General features: G+C 39.6%; 1 protein-coding gene across 2 annotated transcripts; it reads left to right on the top strand.

Annotated features, from left to right (window-relative positions):
• Window positions 1-7,788: 7,788 nt before the first annotated feature.
• Window positions 7,789-20,360, top strand: LOC121974719 (mediator of RNA polymerase II transcription subunit 14-like). 2 transcript variants are annotated; one of them, XM_042525908.1, is made up of 9 exons: window positions 7,809-8,277; window positions 10,400-11,476; window positions 12,421-12,515; window positions 14,502-14,676; window positions 15,033-15,710; window positions 15,801-16,005; window positions 16,112-17,127; window positions 17,638-18,689; window positions 19,112-20,360. In XM_042525908.1, the coding sequence occupies exons 1-9, from the start codon at window positions 8,059-8,061 to the stop codon at window positions 19,905-19,907; spliced, it is 5,313 nt and encodes a 1,770-aa protein (XP_042381842.1). In that variant the 5' UTR covers window positions 7,809-8,058; the 3' UTR covers window positions 19,908-20,360. The 2 variants fall into 2 exon arrangements, with proteins under 2 accessions (XP_042381833.1, XP_042381842.1); XM_042525899.1 differs by having other exon boundaries at window positions 7,789-8,277; window positions 15,033-16,005.
• Window positions 20,361-20,547: the final 187 nt, after the last annotated feature.

Genomic DNA, 20,547 nt, shown 5'->3' on the forward strand with positions numbered 1-20,547 from the left:
AAGCATGTTGGCGGAGTGAAGATAATCCGGCTGGGTCTTGAATCTTTTGAGTTCTGGGGAGAGAGGATTTCCGGTCTGTCATTGGGTTCGGAAGGAAGTCCGCTCGGGGAGGCGAATGTAAATGTAAAATTCTTTCCAATGCTTATTGGAAGAAGGAAGTTTATTGAAGAAAACCAAGCCGGGCCAAGCCTGGAACATGTAAGTGCCCGGCTCGGACTGTTTAGGGTAATAGAAGTAATAGAAGACCTCCGGCCGGAGGGGAATGTTATGGATTTTAAATAGGACGATTACACCGCACAGAAGGAGGAAAGTGTTGGGAACTAGGCTGCCGAGCGGAACGCCAAAAAAATTGCAGACGTCAATGATGAAGGGATGGAACGGAAATTGTAGACCGGCGGTGAACTGGTCGCGGAAAACACTAAAAGCTCCGCGCGGCGGTTTGTTTGGCCGAGCGGAGTCTGTTGGTAGGCTGATTTCAAGGTCGGAGGGGATATTGAAACTATTAATCAGAACATTGGCGTCGCGCCGATCGAAGCGCGACTCCATGGTAGCGTACCATGGGCCGAGGGTTTGGTCTTCAGGTTGAGAAGATTGGGCCATTGTCCGAGTGGACGAAACCAAAAAAGACGAAAAGGCAGAGGATAAAAGCAAGAAGATGGCAACGAAACAGTATCCCGAGGACGAAAACTTGGGAAAGGAATGTAAAGAAAACCAGAAATAGAATAGAAAAAGGGCCTTACAGAGAAGAATAGAGATGGAAGAAGAACAAGGAATCGCCAGAAGAAGCAGCAACAGGATCGCTGGAGCACCGAAACACCAAAGGCAGCTGTTGAACTCGCGCAGATGCAAATGCGGCGAAGAGGGGAGAAAACGAAGGTTTTATAGGGCGGAGCCCGAGCGGCCTCCACCGTTGGATCCAGGTCGCGAGAATCGGAGTACTCATCGCGCCGTTCATTTCGAACCGCCTCGATCTCATCACCCGCAGCGCCGCCGCCGTACGCTGACGGCAGCAAGGCCACGTGGCATTCCACCACGGGAGAGCATTTAATATGCGCCTTATCAAGGCGCAGAGCGCGTGCTTGGCCTTAATGATGGAGATTGGTGCAGCTTCCGAGGAGATCCGGGGGATAGTGGCGTTGACTGAGGCCGTAGTTACCTCCATATCTGCCGAGCGGAGGATGGTTTCTTGGAAGAGCCGCTCGGCGAAACAATCGTCCAGTCAGTCAGACTAATCGCCTCCTTTGACTAGACTTGAAGGGGAGGCAAGTGATCCGGCGGTAAGAACAGGGGACCCTCGGAGTCAACGCCAAGCGTAAGTCAAAAGGTCAAAAGGATCGAAGAAGGGTGGACCGACCGGTCGACTTTTGGACAAAAGCTGGACCGACCGGTCGACCAGAAAATGGTGGACCGACCGATCGGAAAAGGGTGGACCGACCGATCGGACGACCGACCGGGGTCTAAATGACATCAAAGGTACCCCCGCGAGAAGTCAGGGTTCCGACGCTCATGTTGAACGGAGTCGTGTGGCCGAGCGGGTAGTCCGCTCGGCCGAAGACATAAAGTAGCAAGACTGCGGACAGTCCATAGAGCACACGACCGGGAATCTCCCTAGCGGACCAGCACGTTCAACCGGCCGGACGCGAGGGATTGCCGACCGGACGGGCGCCCGGCATGGAGTAAGAAGAGACAAAAGGACAAGGTAACATCTTCTGACAGCAGTATTGTTCAACGACCAGGCCATACGCAGGATCTTATGACATAGGATTCCGCTGTCCCATCAGAGATGTGCTCGGACTGTAGCAGTATGGTGTCAGGTAAGCTTTTCTGACAAGCCCATATGGAAGTATGGGTTGAGGACACGTATTCGCCTCGATATGTGTGTGTGAGCCCCTTCCCAGCTCTATATAAGGAGCCTCACACTTCGCCGGAGGTACGCATTCTCTGATATTCGGAGCCACTTCTTTGCTGTCCACTTGCCTGACTTGAGCGTCGGAGGGTCGTCGCCGGGAACCCCTTCCCGGCCCGACTTTTTTGCAGGTTCGCTGGAGCGCCGTATGACCGGTCGGGGATCTACACCAGCAACTAGGAGAGCGCCACGTGCCCAACGTCCGTTGATTCAGCGATTCGGACAGGATCACTTTGTTTGCCCATCATATGCCATGACATCATCTTTGTATTCATGCTTTATTATGAAAAATACAAAAATACCATGTCATGTCATACATACATCATGTAGTTCTAGCGATTTTTTTTTTGAAAATTATTTATTTTGATGTATGTCATAACACATCTTGCATTATTTTTAATTCCTTGCAATTAAGGACAAATGACATTTACTAACAAGTAACATCCTAGGTGGATGTTCATAATTTCAAAATGCCTAGGTAGATATACATGCTCCCTAGTTTAAGGCAAAAATCAAATTTTACATCTCACAAAGACCTATAAGGTGACTTGTATGTGTTTTAGTGCACATTATATACAAGTGAGATGTTAGGATGATGAACAAAACTCAAAATGTTGATTTAGTGCATCTAGTTGAGTTTTGATTTCATCAAAACATATAATTATGTATTTTCCAATCATTGGGATATTAGTTTTGAAAATGACTTTAAATATACTTTAGAAAATCTTGGTGATGACTATCTTTTGATAGTAATCATCATTGAAAAGTTAGACACAAACTAGAAGAAAACATTGAAGATTTTACAAGTTTTCAAGTTTTGTCAATCTTTGAAAATAAGAAGTATTTTCTTAGAAAACTATTTTTCCTTGATAGTGTATACCCTAAGTAATGTCTACACAAATTTTTATGATTTTTAGAATTTTGTAAAATTTTTGGAGAGTTTCTGAAGTTCACTGAAATTAACCTTCAGAAAATCAGGGCTTCAATCGATCACCCGATCGATTGGAATGCCTCAATCGATGGGTGATCAATTGAAAAGGCAGGTATCGCGAACAGAAGCTTAATGGATCGATCCATCGATCAATCCACACCTATTGAATCGATCAGTGGATCGATTGGGTCAGGTTCAATCTATTCAACCCCCAATTTCAATTGATTGAAGTGCTGATTTCAACTGGAAAAACCTAATTTCAGCATTTTAAACCATGTTTAGTCGAGGTAACCATTCCTAATCCCTTGAAAGCCATTTGTATACATTTAGGGGGAGTTTTCATAATGAAAACAAGGATGGATTGGTTAAGGAAGACTAAGTAGGAGTTTAGATTGAGGTTTGATTTAATTATTGGATTTTTAAACCTCAAAACTTCCAAATTTTGGGTTTCCTAAATATTTGGGAATTCCAAGTCATTGTTGATGCAATGAGAGAAGTTACATGCATGTCTTTAAGGGGAGTTACTCTTTAAGGACATGAAAATTTATTTTCCGATACCATTGAAGATGGTTAAACCTTCGTTTAGAAAAACAATATCCAAGGTTGAGCGTTGAAAAATAATGGAGAGTGTATATCTTCATTGTAGGGTTATGGATGCTCTAGGATGAGCATCATAACATGGAATAATGCTCCAGGGTGAGCATTTAATACAGTGAAGGGTATGAGACCTTCATTGTTGGATTGGTTAATGCTCAAGGGTGAACATTGGATACAATGAAGGGTATGAGACATTCATTGTAGTGTTGTGTCCAACAAGTGAAGTTGTAACCAACGATGGGTAACTCTTTAGGGGGAGAGTTCTTTTTGATGTGTGCCAATAGGGGGAGAATGTAAGATTTAAGTTAGACCTTCATTACCTAAAGAGGGAGTTTGTCCTCTAGGAAAGGGGGAGAATGAAGGAATCCCTCATTCATACTTTGGCAGGAAAGGAAGTTGAGGCTATGAGATTAGCCTAACTTAAAGATATTGTCAAACATCAAAAAGGGGGAGATTGTTGGTGCAATATCCCTAGGTCAAGGTTGACCTGGTTGACTAAGCTTGAGTTGACTCAAATTTGAGTTTTGATGTTTGGGTTTCGATGTTTGACAATACATGGAGATTGACAGTATATAGAGATTGCAGGTGCAATCGTTCATTTGGGGAGATTGTTGGTACAATTCTCCTCTGGTCAATGTTGACAAGTTAGATGTGAAGAAGAGTCAAGTAGGTCAAGACTGGCTGGATACTTGACTGAGAAGTCCTGGTGAGTGAAGCCAGGCAGTTGGAAAATCCTGGTGAGTGAAGTCAGGTGAAAGTCTTGGTGAGTGAAGCCAGGCAGATGGGAAACCCCAGTGAGTGAAGCTAGGTGAAAGTCCTGGTGAGTGAAGCCAGACAGATGGGAAGTCCTGGTTAGTGAAGCCAGACACGTGGAAATCCAAGTGGGTCAAGGTTGATCAGACACCTGGTATTGAGAAGTCCAACTAGGTCAAAGGGTTGACCGGATACTTGACACGAGGAGAAAAGTCCAAGTGGGTCAAAGGGATTGATTGGACACTTGGTGAGGAAGTCCTAGCAGGTCAAGGGTGACCGGATGCTAGGCATGATGTCCTAACAGGTTATGGTTGACCAGATGTTTGTTTTAGGAACTTTGGACTTGATTTGGCAAGTCACAAATGGGCCAAATCGATCAACCGATCGATTGACTCATGCCCAATCGATTGGTTGATCGATTAGGTGAGGCGCCGCGACAAAAACTTCTCCCAATCGATCCACTGATCGATTGGGGGAGTGTCGCGATCGCACAGAAGCACTCCCGATCGATTGGGAGCCTCCAATCGATCCGGCGATTGATTGAGAGATTGGAATCGCGCAAGGGTCAGTGAATCGATCGGGAAATCGATTCAAGGGAGTTCCAGAGAGCACAGAGGCACTCTGGATCGATCAACCGATCGATCCAAAGTCTCCCCAATCGATTGAGAGCAATTCAATCGATTGGGATTTCCGACCGTTGGCGCAGGTTATATTTGCTGGCGAGTGTTCTTCTCCACACGACTTCTATTCTCTTCTACGCACGATCACAGCGAAGACCACAACGATTTCTCCACTCTCACAGCCAGATCTCGAAGGCTCTTGGAGACAAGTGTAGGTACACTTCCAAGGTTCAAGAGACAACAACAAGCAACAAGTAAGCAAGAAGAAGAAGCTCTTTAATTGTATCTTTTGTATTTTCTTCTTGCGTGAGTTATATTTGTTGTGTGGGTTTGTACAAGGCTTCTCCGCATTCGGTAGTTACCATAAAGGAGTGTTTTCATAGTGGAGAGTGCTCGTGTGTGTGGATCCTTGGATTAATCACCTCTTCTTGAGGTGGATACTAAGTAAATCCTTGTGTTAGCGTTGTGTTTTTGTTTCTTGTACATTCCGCTGCATATCATCACCAAGAAGCAAGCTACAAGCGCGCGACGAGCTATTAACCCCCCCTAAAGTCATTGTAAAGTTTTGTGCTTGCATTTTCTATTCATTTTTAGTGTTTCTTGTATTTTATTATTGTGAGAACAACTTGTACGAGACTTCTTTGTCTCTGAAAAATTTTCAAGAAAGAGGGATTTCATAGTAAATGAGATCATACGAGCCGAATCTTTGGATTAATATCTTTGGATTAATATCTTTGGATTAATCATCTCGAGGAGATGGAGATAAAGTAAAACGAAGGTATTGAGATTGCTTCAAAATTTTTGTTGCCATATCCTAACAATGTGCGCTTAAATTTTTTTAGATTTGAAAATTTTTATGTATTTAATACTATAATTCAATGCTTAAATTCTAAAAATAAAATTTTAAATGATATATCACAAGCTAAATAAAATAAACAAAAAAATCATTAAAAAAAAATAAAAGGAAAACATACGGTAGCAGAAGTTCACAACTATATACTCCGTAGGTTAATTTTTTTTTATAGAGGTTTGATATATTAAGAATTTTACGTCGAATACATCACACCACACCAGTTCAAATCCTATAGATTCTCTGTCCTAATAATCATGTGTCTTCGTATCTCCTCGTCAATAAGAGGGGCATGCATGAGTGACATCCTTAAAATATATATAATACCTTTTTAATGTGCACTATATTTTTAAGATATGATCTTATCCATCTGATTGACGAAAAAATAAGAAAACACATAATTATTAGGACAAATGATCTGAACTATCACACCACACCACACCACACCACACGGCGTACACTTTTTTACGGTTTGACAAATTCCTCATCTATTAATTTGTAATTAATAGCAACCGTAAAAAACAAAATACAAAGCCATCCGCAAAGAAAAATTAGTTTCTTGATTACCATGTTACAATAATTATTTTTTAAATTTCCTACGTGAATCAAAAAAATATTGATACGATAATTTAATAAATACGAGAATTATGGACATTAGGCAATAATAATCTCATTGGCCACGTCGTTTCTGCAAGAGAAGGTGAATAGCTATGAAGGGAATTAATAAGAGAATTAATGGAGCTTAATATTAATTAGATTATCAAGTAAATAATTTTGATTAGTATTATTCATCATTTTTAACTTAATAAAGACCTCCTTCGATTTTTAGTCCCCTAAGACCTCTAATGAGTGTCACATTATCTCGGGTTATGGTGCAGCTGAAAAATATTAAGCTGTCATCCAAGTATCCATGTAGTTCGTATTTATAGAGATTTTTCTTTCAAATAAGACGCATAACTATTGGTTACTAGATTTCTAGGCCATTCGTCATGAGTACTTTTCGATTTACTTTGTCAATAGATGAAAAATTTTCATGGGACTAAATCAATTGTCTCAGATTCAATATTAACTAGTTCATTAAAAAATTTAATGAGTGTCAAATTAAAATTTTCCTAAATTTAAGGGACAAAATTGTAAAATTATCTCCATTCATCCACTCCCGGCACCGGAGTTCAGCCGCAGTCCTTGGTGGTTGGACAGCTCTCAATAATCTTCTCCACCACCTCATCGTCGTCTCTACTCTTCCTCCGCGAACCTCTCCACTTGGCCCTTCGAAAGCCTCGCCTTAAGCCTCAGGCTCATACCCCGACGAAGGTGGCAATGTGTTCGAACAAATATTGAATTATTGACCATGTCAAAGAACAAAAACGATATATAGTAGTGATTGCTAAACATTAATTAAGTTTTAAAAGATGAAATTAAATATATAGTTCCGGGAATCGAACTGTCAATGTGATATATATGCATGACATAAACTATAATACTATTTTACAAGTATTTGTAAATATATAGTTTATTATTATTATTTTTAAAAATAATATTAAAAAGATTTTAGAATGAATGCGGGGCAAAGTTTTAAATAAAAAGCGTTAGATGCAATTTTAAAAATTATAAAAAACATATTCATTATCAACCCGAGCATCAAACACTAACACATATTCCTAATTTTATTATTGGATTGTTCATTTCAAGTGCTTTTGCCCCAAGAACTAAATTTGCACGCTCTGAGCCTTCCCCTACTAATTTATAATCGTTTTATTTATACATATATTTTTATTTATTATATTATCTCTTTTATCATCATATTTAATACCTTTTATCAATAAAGGAACGATGTAATAATATCCTAATAACCATTGAATAAAGCTAGTAATTAAACATTTTAAATTCAATCAACAACATCAACTAGAATATATACAAGATTTTAACTGAAAATTGAGACAGAAAAGGAGATGTGGACAACTGAAACTCGATACTCCAATAAACGACACCCACGGCGTCCTACTGCTCGTTCATTGGTGGTTCCCACAGAAGTTCCAATCAAACGCCTGGTAATATGGTAATCAGAGGACCGCCGCAAGGCAGGGAATCCCACGTGGACCAGTCTTTTCGGCCATTTATAAAATTAAAATAACCTCTTTCCTCTCTCTAATTTCTCCTGCGCTGATTCTCTCGCTCGCGCTTGCGATTCGTCCGCTCTGGCCTCTCCCTCTGCCCTCGAACGGCGCGAAGCTAAGATTGGGGCTCGCATAATTCGCCGCAGGGCGCCGAGGTCGGCCCTCTCGGGTTCCGGCGTTCGAATCGACTTACCGGACTCGGGGCGCGCGCGATCGAAACCCTAGCGGCGCCCCCGCCCCCGCCGGCGGCTAGGAGCGAGGCGCCGGTTCACAGCTTGGAGGTGATGGCGGCTGAGTTGGGGCAGCAGACTGTGGAGTTGTCCACCCTCGTGCGGAGGGCCACGGATGCCTCCTACCTCGCGCTCAAGGAGCTGGTGGACCGGTACCGGCAGGTAGAGGACCAGCGATCCGACTCCGTCAAGAAGATCGACATTCTCAAGTTCATCGTGAAGACGCAGCAGCGTATGCTGCGAATCCACGTGCTCGCCAAGTGGTGCCAGCAGGTGCCATTCGTTTTTTTTTTTTGTTTTTTTTTTTGCTTCCCTTGTTCTGCTTCTTTACCGATTGCAAGAAGCTGGCTTTCCACCTGGGGTTTATGGATGAAATCTTTTAGAGTTTAGAGAAGTTTTATTTCTTAATTACTTGCAAGTCGGTACTGGTTCCCATGTTATGCCTCTATCTGGAGCAGAAAGATTTGATGTCCGAAGGAGGTTTATCGAATAAGTTTATTCAGACCATGGGAATTTAGTGGTCTAAGAATCCGATATGCTTCAGTAGAAGAACCATAATTCATCTCGTGGAGTGTTTTACCCTTCCAGACATATTTTTAGTATGAACTTGAATTCTATAAACTTTGTAATATAGTCTGATCCTCTACACTCCGACACAATTTTCTGTTCTTTTCTACTCAACGATGCGATAAGAAAAAAAGGGCTTAATCTTGTTTGTGTTAATTGGCACCTGAGAAGAAACAATTGATGTTTTGATATCATTGAAAATACCTACGAGAATCCTTGTAGGTGAATTGTCCACTGTCGAGTTGTAAGTGTTCACTATTCCCCTATAATGCACCAGTCTTCTTTATCCTTCTCTTCCTATCTTTTTAAAAAATATTTTTGGTGTCTTGGCTATCTGATCTGCTATGTCAATCAAATCTGGTTGTTTTCTTTGACATGGACCACATGGCATGTCGAATTCAAACCTAGTCTAAAGTGAAATCATTTTGGATCTTAATTATTTCGATAGAATGTAAAAGATATGTGATGTTGGTCAATGTTTGAGGTAAAATGGTCAATATAGGAGGTAAGATCTCAACAAAGTTTGCTTATATTTGAGACTGTAGCTTTATTCAACCTACATAATAAAAGTAATCCTACATCATTTTGAGAAAATTGAACTTATATTAGCCCTAAGAATTGATCAATTGATAACTTGTGATGTTTCAAGTGACAAAGATTACTGCTGCTGGACCTAGCCTATGGCAATCACACTGCAAATGCAAGATCGATATAAGCTAGAATAACAGTTGCCTGTGTGGATAAGTGGCAATCTTTTTGTGTATAAAAATTTGGGTTTTAATATACTATTATCTAGTTCTTTACTTTTTAGGCAATAATGTTTGCTCACCAGGTGCATCTGACGATGTGGCTTGATGATGATGAGGATAATCATGTATATTTGTCATATTCATCTACAGTGCCACCTCCTGAAATATTTCAATCATATTTGTAGTGCTATTTTTTTTATTGTTATACAACTAGAATCCAAGTTATGATTATGATTGTTCAATAACCTGGACTGGGTGCAATTCTATATTTTACTCTTAATGTTGCTGAAGAGAAAGGAGGGTATCTTTGCATTATAGGTTAGGATGTTCATATGATACTTTTCTTGAATTTGGCTGATTAGAATGGCTTCATTTTTTTAATCTTGTGATGGACAATGATAAATTAAAAGCAGCCCGGTGCACGAAGCTCCCGCTATGCGGGGTTGTGGGGAATAATCCATTGTACGCAGCCTTACCCTGCTTTTTACAAGAGGCTGTTTCCAGGATTCGAACCCGTGACAAAGCAACAATTTTACCATTGCGCCAAGGCTCCCCTTCTTGTGATGGACAATGATGCTTTAAAAAAAATCTGATTGCTTTCGTTGATGATATAATTGCAATCACTTTTTTTTTTTGGAAATTTGTGAGGAACAATATTTATTTTGTTAGTTTGGTGATGAAAGTTTTACGTTGTTCAACACTACATCTTTTGTGGTTGATCTTACAATTATTTGTTTCATCATCAAGTTTGGTCTTACTGAGCTAAGGATTGCTGTGCTCAGTGGTACAGGTTGTCATGTGATTCTTAGAAGGTGCTGATTCCTTTGTTTTTTATTTGAACATCATCAATTGATCTTTCCTCCCAATTTGTTAGCATTCATGGTGTATTAAGTTCATTACTGAACTATGAACTATCAGAAATGCAAATGCTTATTTTTTGTGTTAGCTTGAAGGTAAAATATAATGAACTGGTTTGATGTTTGATAATTTGATTCAGCATTCAACTTTCAGGATCAAGATGCAGTGTTGGCATTTAAACTGCATTCTTGTATAACATAAAAGTATTTTGGTGTGTGCAGGCGCCCTTAATCCAATATTGCCAGCAACTTGCAGGAACTCTTTCCAGCCATGATACTTGTTTCACCCAAACAGCAGATTCTTTGTTTTATATGCATGATGGGCTGCAACATGCTCGTGCTCCTGTATTTGATGTTCCATCTGCTATCGAGGTCCTCCTCACTGGGAGTTATCAAAAGCTACCAAAATGCATAGAAGATTTGAATATTCAGAGTACACTTTCTGAAGATGAGCAAAAGCCTACTTTAAAGAAATTGGATGCAATCCTCCGATCCAAACTTTTGGAGGTTGTTCTTCCAAAAGAAATAACTGAAGTAACTGTTTCTAATGGTACTGCTGTTCTCCATGTGGATGGTGAGTTTAAGGTTTACTTGACCTTGGGTTATCGTGGTCATCTATCATTATGGAGGATACTACACTTAGAGTTGCTTGTTGGGGAGAAAAATGGATTTGTTAAGCTTGAAGAATCACGGAGATATGCTCTTGGAGATGATCTTGAGCGCAGAATGGCTGTTGCTGAAAATCCTTTCTCAATTTTATACACGGTTCTGCATGAACTATGTGTTGCCCTTGTTATGGACACTGTGGTCAGACAAGTTCAGGTACTACGTCAAGGTAGGTGGAAGGATGCTGTACGCTTTGAACTTATTTCAGATGGTAGTTCAGGACAAGGAGGGACTAGTGGTACTTCACAACTAATTCAAGATGGTGAACTTGATTCAACTAGCCTAAAAACTCCTGGCATGAAGATTATTTATTGGTTAGAAGCTGATAAAGGTTCTGGTGGTTCTGATTTTGGTTCATCTCCCTTTCTCAAAATTGAACCATGGCAAGATACACAAATTAAGTGTCTACATAGTTCGTTTGTATTGGATCCCTGTAGTGAGAAAGAAGCTACCTTTTCTCTTGATCAAAGTTGCATTGATGTAGAGAAACTTCTTCTGAGAGCTATTGCATGCAATAGGCACACACGTCTACTTGAAATCCAAAGGGAGTTGAATAAAAGTATCAACATTTGTCGAGCTTCGGGTGATGTTGTGCTAAAGCAAGATGGAAATATGGATTCAGATTTGACAAAGGTATATAGTAGGATATTTGACTTTTCAAGATTTTTTTTCTTTCTCATATTGTGTGTATAAGGAAGGGGAGTCTTGGCGCAATGGTAAAGTTGTTGCTTTGTGACCAAAAGGTCATGGGTTCAAATCCTGAAGACAACCTCTTGCAAAAAGCAGGGTAAAGCTGCGTACAATGGATCCTTCCCTGGGACCCCGCATAGCGGGAGCTTCGTGCACCGGGCTACCCTTTTTTTTTGTTTTATATTGTGTGTATAAGACCTTATTCCTGTCTTCTATAATCTATGTTTGAAACCTACAAGCAACACTTTAATGATAGCATCTTGCACTTTAAACCCACAAGTACAATTAAACATGATTTTTTTAACATATGAAAACTCAAGATAGGATTCATCCACAGGGTGCATGGTTGATATAGATTATCGGCTAAATGGCATTTCATGTTGTACATCACTGCATTTTTTGTTATACATCCACATGCTTCTATTCTTTGTTAATGGTTCAACTTTTTTGTGTTTTTTCTTTTTCTACTCGGAATGACATAGAAAGCCGAAGGTCTAAACTTGTGTGGCTATGGTAATGTTTTGCTCCCAAAAGTTTAATTTGATAACTTGATTGTTATATCAATGCTTGATTGTACAGATTTTCAACTTATTCATATTTGCACAAGTAGTTTAAGATGAAGAGTGAAACTTTTAACTTACCATCTGACAGACCAATGTGATTATTGTGTCAAAAAATTTCTGGATAGTCTTTTAGTGTATCCTATTTACTAAAGATCCTTAAATGGTTCATTTTACCTTGTTACTATGTTTGGTATCATTTTATTTAACAACAAATGAATTGATGCTGTCAGCATGCCCTCAATTTTTGTCTTTTACTTTTATATGAGGGCTCTATGCTTTCTTTCTCATTAAAATATAATTATGTTTTACCAATATGCTCTGCAGCGGGAAAGCTTTAGTATTGAGGACTCTTGTGGGGATGAAGTACTGAAAGTGCGAGCCTGTGGGATGTCATTTATTACGCTTGGAATAAATATCAGGTTATTTAATTTTTTACTCAAGATTTCAGGAATCATACTTTAAGTTTGTTTATTTCCTGTTCAGTTCACTTCCAGACTATTATCTTTATTGAGAATCATTTACCAGAACAACCATTTTGGTTGGGTTTCTACATGGGGACAGATAGGTCTAAGGTGGAACATCAAGGGACATGCTCTGGATAATTCATCATCATGCATGACAAATGTTTATTATATCAATGTATCAGACATAGCACCCCTGATCCAGTAGTACCTGACAGAGTAAATGTTACAGATCTATTAATCTTGCCGTTCGGAGATTAGTCAGTTTGGCTCTAGACCTCTAGTAATCAATAACTTGTATAGTTTTCAATATTTCATGGATTTAGGAGAATGCTTAATTGTGGGCTGATGCCGGTAGAAATTAAGTTCCTTGGTGACCTTACCAGTGTAGGAAGGAGTAGTACCTTCTTGCTGGATCCTGGTTGGAGAGGCAATTTCTTGGCTGCTACGTAGAATAAGAAATCAAGTCTCTGAGAGTCTGTAAGGCTTACCTAGCTTAACCCATTTTGTGTTTGCCATTTCAACTGAGTTTTGGCCCTACTATTCTCTCTCTCTCTCTCTCTCTCTCTCTCTCTCTCTCTCTCTCTCTCTGTTAGTTTTTTTTTTTAATTTTAACTTTATTTATTTTTCTTTCCTGGTGTATTTCCCCATCAAGAATGCCTCTTGCCTTGCCTAAGCCAAACTGAGTGCTTAGGTGACGCCTAATGCTGGATACACGACCAAAGATGATTAAGTGGGTAGGTGATGTCTAATGCAGGATATATGCCTGAAGATGAATAGGTGTGTGCTTATGTGGGCTGGTTGTGCCTAGCTTTGGATTTAGACAAGCACCAGATCTTCATACTTGATGCAGCATGGGGGTTTGACACAAATGAGAAGGTGGTTTTAATGGGTTTAAATGCAAATCATATGAGTTTAGGTGCTGTATTTGACTTTGTTGTGGTTTTTATAAGACACAGATTGGGTACTGTATTGAGTGGGGCTGCAGACTCTAGCTTATATTTGAAGTAATTTGGTGAAACCCCAGATTAAAATAAGTTACGATGATGTAAATTCCATAGATTAGCTGAATTATTTAGAGTTTCATAAGAGTGATAAATGAAGGGGAAATAGAATCCTATTTAGCTTAATTAATGATATGATGTCTTGGACAATTACTATTTGCTAGCAAATTATTGTTGCGTATGGCTTAATGGCAGGTGAAGATCCATACAGCCAATCCACATAGTTGGCATACACTGCTTATCATATCTGGAAAATAGAAACAACTAAGGTGCAGCTAGGAACATGGTTTTAAATTTTTTTTTTTTACTTTTTTTTATCATATTGAATGTGATAAATACAATTACTTGAATCGTAGATCTCTTGGTTCCATGAGGAAATTTATGTGATGTTGGCATTGTTGATGCCTTCCAAAATGATAGCATCAAAGGCTCCATCTGTTTAGCATGTGACCCATGACTAAAAGGATCATTTCCAAAAAATAGTTTTGTGATATTAGTTGCTGATATCCATTCATCTATATGGTATAGTGAGGGTGCACACAATTCATTTTCCAAAACTTCATGCAAAGTTCAGAATTCTAAAAAAGTCTCTAGGTGAGACACCAATTTCTATGTCAGTTGATCATGGAATTCTTTTTGTTAATGATAACCAAAATTCTAATTTCAAATAATATCAATCATTTTACAGTAGCAATTTACGCGCATGCTTTTTGCCTGAGCTGCTATTGCAATTTGCATCTACAATAATGTACCAACAATTTTCTATTCTATTAATGCATATTTAACTTTGCAATATTGTGTAAACTGTACAACAATATCTCCCATTTAGTTGCTAATCTGTCTTACATTTTGGTTTTCTTCTCAGTTTGACTTATGCTTTCTGAATTATCTTTGAAAGCTTGCTAGCTAATTTTTGTATCAACCTTGTATTGCAACACAGGAGTGGCAGGTTCCTTCTTCATGCTTCCAAGAATGTACTTTCACCATCTACACTTGTTGATTTTGAAGTGGCTTTAAACCAAGGAAGCCTTAGTGCAACGGAGGTATTCACAAGTATAAAAAGAAAAAGTATTCTCAATTTGTTTGCATCAACTGGGAGATTTTTGGGCCTACAGGTACTCTTTCAATTCTTTTATAGAAGTTATTAGAAAGAAAATGCACTCTATAACTTCTGTAGTTCCTCAGATAAAACAGTTAGATTACCGCATGTGTTTAGGCATTATGATGTATTCAAGCCAAATTATGGTTAGGAACATAAAGCTAGGAAATTGTGCAGGCTGTGAAAAAAAGGAGGTGACGAACTGAATTGTAATTCTGTCCTTCACTAGTTACTTAAAAGAAAAACAAAGCCCATTCCAAATACCTTCATTTTCTTGAGTTTATGTTGCAGTAATGTTGTTGGTCTTCTCTACAGATGTTATGGACCTCTACAACTTGTATGTTGTGCTAAATAATGCGGTCTGCCCTGCAGGTTTATGATCAGTCATTGACAACTTTAAAGATCCCCAAATCTATATTGGATGGATCAGATTCTCTTTTAATGGGGTTTCCTCAGTGTGCAAATTCTTATTATTTGTTGATGCAAGTTGACAAGGATTTTAAACCTATTTTTATCTTACTGGAATCTAGATCTGATTCAGATGGAAATTCCAATTCATCCAATGATTCCAATAAAGTAATACGTAGTAACAGAATTGATATTGCTCAAATGCAAATTGTTGATGACGAACTGAATATCAGCCTTTTTGACTGGGAGAAGCTTCATTCTTTATCGAATATTGTCACCTTTAATCAGGCTGGAGAACATCATTTTAGAGCCGAAGCCACTCTCCAGCTTCCTGGATTTGTGCAATCCAGCTTTTCATCTGTTGTTGACGAAGTGTTTGAGTTTGACAAAGTCCCTTTGCCCTCAACAAATCCGCTGGCCTTGTCTCATAACATGCCTTCTTTATCTAATATAGGAAATGCAAATAGTTATCATGGCATAAGTGCTAAAGTTACACCACCTAATTTGGAAGGAGAGTTACAACAATCTCAAGTTCATAAACTTGCAAAAGTTCCTGGTTCGTTTAATTTGCTTCATGTGGCACACAACATAAAAGGCTTAGTTACGAATGATATTACGAGTTCCTTTTCCTCTTCAAGCACGGTTAGGTTCCCTTCCATTCATAAATTGTCAACCTTCAGGTCTGATCAAGACATACATTCTAAGTCTCCATATTTTTCTGATGCTGGTCAGTACCTATCTGTAGATGAACCACCAAAAGAGTTCAGTATGCTTGAAGGGAACGGGCCAGGTCAACCAATTCCTTCTACTCGCACAACTGGCTTGCCACTCTCTACCCACAGTACAACTCCAAATATTTTAAAAAGCTCATCAACTGGCAACTTGCTTGGTTCTTCAAAAGTTACTAGAGCTAACTCAATGAATTGGACTGATTCTTGTAAGTTTCATGTTTCTGTGATTGATTCTTTTCTTATGTAACAATTGACTTTTATTTAAACTGTATGATTGTATAACCTTTTGCATTCCTAATCCATGTTTTGTAGATCCAACACCAGAATCTGGAGCATATACCTCAGACTACAATGATGCCCACAAACATGAGAAAAAGGGAAGAAAGCGCTCCCGCTCCCTGCTGGATTTTATTAAGTCATGTCCATCTTTTCATGGAACAGAAGCAAGTTGTTTGCAGGATAAAAGGAGGAAAATATCAGAACTATCTGATGCTCGTAAGCCATCCTCTGCTTTAGTTTCTTCACCATTATCTTGCAGAAAGAGTGGACATATATATGGGGATCTTCTTTCTGAAGCAATCAATGGCGTTTCTCCTTCAAATCTGTATGTTTCTGTCCTCCTACATGTTGTCAGGCACTGCTCTCTATGTATTAAGCATGCTCAGCTAACTAGCCAAATGGCTTCACTTGATATTTCTTATGTCGAAGAAGTAGGCTTAAGAATTCCATCATCGACCTTGTGGTTAAAGTTGCCATTTGCCAGGGATGATTCTTGGCAGCACATATGCTTGCGCCTTGGAAAACCTGGAACCATGTGCTGGGATGTGAAAATCAATGATTCTTATTTCAGGGAATTATGGGAACTTCATAAAGGGAATGCTACTACTTCATGGGGTTCTGGTGTACGCATCGCCAATACATCTGAGATTGATTCTCACATTCACTATGACGCAGATGGCGTTGTGTTGAGTTATAAGAGTGTTGAAGATGATAGCATCCAGAGGCTCATGTTAGATTTGCGTCGGCTTTCAAATGCTCGATTATTTGCTCGTGGGATGCGGAAACTCATTGGTTTGGGAACTGATGATAGGTCAGATGACAACACAGTTCCTGATTCAAAGACACACACTAAAGGTACCAGTGAAGCAATAGATAAGTTATCTGAACAGATGAGGAAAACCTTCAAAATCGAAGCAGTTGGTTTGATGAGTCTATGGTTTAGCTACGGTTCAATGCCTGTTATAGTCCACTTTGTTGTCGAGTGGGAAGCTTGTAAGGAAGGTTGTACAATGCATGTTTCCCCTGACCAGCTCTGGCCACATACTAAGGTATGCACATATTTCTCAAAATTACATCCTTGTAATAACTTATTTTCAAACCAAAATGAGTATACAGAAACTTGCGTGGACAGAGACATTAAGGGTAGAGGAATGCTGCCTCAACCTTTTCTATTGAATTTCAAGGCTCAAACTGCTATTTGCCATGAAAATGCTCTCCTAAAATTTATGCATTTGGATCAAGTTTAGATAGCCTCTTTTAATGAAGATTTATAATGATGCACTTGATGGGTTCTCACTGGAAGTGTATACCTTTTTCATGCATATGATGAATTCTTTTCTTGGAAAATCAGTTTGCTTTGCTGGTACATTGTGAAAAAAAAACCTTTAATTCTACTTACATATTTCATATCATTACCTCAGTTCGTTGTTGATGTTAACTGTTGGAGATGAAAATGAGCAGTATTTGAAGTATTTCATTTTGCATCAATAAGATGATTATTCCTTATAGCATGATAAAGTTCAATGGGATGTTTAATGCAATTCACTGCATCGACACAGTTTCTGGAAGATTTCATAAACGGAGGTGAAGTTGCATCATTTTTGGACTGTATTCGTCTTACTGCTGGTCCTTTACTTGCTCTTTGTGGTGCGATACGTCCTGCTCGTATTCCTGTGGTTACAGCTGCCCACTCCCTTGCACAGAAGCAGGGCAATTTTGTCTCACCTCATGGTTCGATAGCAAACTCTTCAATCCAACATTCATCTGGTTCTCCTGCAACCACTACACTAATGGCCCAGCTTAGTAGTCACAGCCTCCAAACTGCTGCAGTTTTATCTGCTGCTGGTAGAGGAGGGCCAGGACTTGTTCCTAGTTCTCTATTGCCTTTTGATGTCTCAGTTGTATTGAGAGGTCCGTATTGGATTCGGATAATATACCGGAAGAAGTTTGCTGTGGATATGCGTTGCTTTGCTGGCGATCAAGTTTGGCTACAACCAGCAACACCTCCTAAAGGAGGGCCTGCAGCTGGTGGATCATTGCCATGTCCACAGTTTCGACCATTCATTATGGAACATGTTGCTCAAGGCTTGAATGCTTTAGAGCCCAATTTTTCGGGTGCATCACAAAGTGGTATGCAATTGGGTCCAAGCAATCCGAATGTGAATTCAGTCTCACAGCAGTTGGCACCTAATGCCAACCGTGCAAGTGTTCCAACTGGAGCTGGAATTTCAAGACCAAGCTCTGCTCTTGGAAATCAAGTAGGTGCTAGCATTAGTCGAGTTGGTAGTGCCATGCTAGCCTCTTCAGGCTTGGCTCCTGGTATATCCACGGTACGAATATCTCCAGGTACCGGTTTCCCAGTTCATGTAAAGGGAGAGCTTAACACAGCTTTTATTGGACTCGGAGATGATGGAGGTTATGGTGGTGGTTGGGTCCCTCTTGCGGCTTTGAAGAAGGTGCTGCGTGGCATCCTCAAATATCTTGGTGTCTTGTGGTTGTTTGCACAGTTGCCTGATCTCTTAAAAGAAATTCTAGGTTCAATTTTAAAGGAAAATGAGGGGGCTCTTCTGAATTTAGATCAAGAGCAACCTGCGTTGCGCTTTTTTGTCGGGTAAGAAATCTTGTTCCCTTATACTGCAATGTTTGAGCTGGTTGAATTAATTTGTCTCTACTGTTTCCATGATGCAATAAAATAAGCCTCTCCCCTGGGTTTAGCAATGATATTTTTTTTAGACCACAAGATAGGGAATGTTAGCTTGATGAATTTAATCGAGATCATGCTATTTGAAATAATTTAGTCTAGCTTTCTAGAGTGGAAAGATAGGATAGGGAGGAGAGGTAAAATGCAACAAAAATATATTTTGTCAACTTTTTCTACTTTCTCCCCCTCCTGTTTTTTGACCCTAGTAAACTCAGCCTAAAAAGTTATTTTTTCCCTCCTTATCCAGCTTATTTATTTGGATTATTTTATTTTATTTTATTTTTTTTGCAGTTGGCTTGATTGACTAAATGGATTTATTTCTCCTTTTACAGAGGCTACGTCTTTGCTGTCAGTGTGCACAGAGTTCAACTTCTTCTGCAAGTCCTGAGCGTGAAACGATTTCACCAACAGCAGCAGCAGCAAAATCAAAGTAATGCTCAGGAAGAATTGGCTCAAGGAGAGATCAACGAGATATGTGACTACTTTAGCAGGCGGGTTGCATCTGAGCCCTATGATGCTTCTAGAGTCGCTTCATTCATCACACTTCTTACGTTGCCTGTTTCGGTTCTTAAAGAATTCCTGAAGCTAATTTCTTGGAAGAAAGGGTTATCACAGGCCCATGGTGGAGACATAGCTACTGCCCAGAGGTCTCGTATCGAGTTATGCTTGGAGAATCATTCTGGCTCTGTTTCAGATGAAAATGTGGAGTCCTCTTCTTGTGCAAAAAGTAACATACATCATGATCGCGCCCATAATCTGGTAGACTTTGCTCTTACCTTTGTACTTGACCTGGCTAATATACCTCACATGAATGCTGCGGGTGGAGCTGCTTGGCTGCCTTACTGTGTGTCAGTCAAACTGCGATACTCATTTGGGGAGAATGCCCATGTTTCCTTTCGCGGAATGGAAGGAAGCCACGGAGGTAGAGCATGCTGGTTAAGGCTCGAGGATTGGGAAAATTGCCAGAATAGAATGGCCAAAACAGCAGAATATGCAAATGGTAATCCTGCAGGGGACATCAGCCAAGGGAGGTTGAGGCTGGTTGCTGATGCACTACAGAGGACATTGCAGGGTCTATTACAGCAACTCAAAGATGGTGTGATTTCTTCAAGTTCGAATGGAACTTAAGAGCATAAATCTCAAAGCGTACTAGATGTTTCAGGTGCGTGAATTGTGCAAGAGAAGCTAAAACCTAATTGCCATCTCAGTCGCATCTTTAAGGCATGAAGATGATGATAATCTATCCTCTACACCACAAATCAAATGTCGGATAATGGTCTGCAAGTTTCAAGATGAGCTCCTTCCTACTTTGTATGGATATGCTATGAACAATTAGTGGGTGTATACTTCATTGGTAGGTTAGACAGGTAGTTGAGGGTTCCACCGATCATGGCTCCATGATCAATCAAGAATCTAGGTTTGCATAAGCATCATCTCTGAAAAAAAAAATATCTGATGGGAGTTCCCTTTTCTCATATAGTCCTCGCCTAATTGTAGGACCTACTGAAGTTTCATAGGAATCTAGCAGCTTGTATCATGTGAAAATCTGAAGGGAAATAATATAAATTGGTGACTCATTAATAGATTCTTATACTAGTTGATGGAGACTAATCACATTGCATTCAAGCAGTGATCGTTGCATGATGCAACATATGCTGTTCATAGGCACAACTTGCTCAATAATTCACACGGAGTATTCTTCAATTCTGATGATACCATAACTTGTAATTTGATCAATTTCTCATCAATTCTTTTAGTGTTACAAGCA

This window comes from Zingiber officinale, chromosome 1B (genome assembly GCF_018446385.1).
Source record: "Zingiber officinale cultivar Zhangliang chromosome 1B, Zo_v1.1, whole genome shotgun sequence".
In the NCBI taxonomy this organism is placed as follows: domain Eukaryota; kingdom Viridiplantae; phylum Streptophyta; class Magnoliopsida; order Zingiberales; family Zingiberaceae; genus Zingiber; species Zingiber officinale.

Bases quoted from the DNA above. Each gene is read 5' to 3' on its own strand.
- LOC121974719 (XM_042525899.1), top strand. From the start codon at position 8,059: ATGGCGGCTGAGTTGGGGCAGCAGACTGTGGAGTTGTCCACCCTCGTG. The intron at 17,128-17,637 runs GTATGCACATAT...GCATCGACACAG, and splicing joins AGCTCTGGCCACATACTAAG to TTTCTGGAAGATTTCATAAA. The intron at 18,690-19,111 runs GTAAGAAATCTT...CTCCTTTTACAG, and splicing joins GCGTTGCGCTTTTTTGTCGG to AGGCTACGTCTTTGCTGTCA.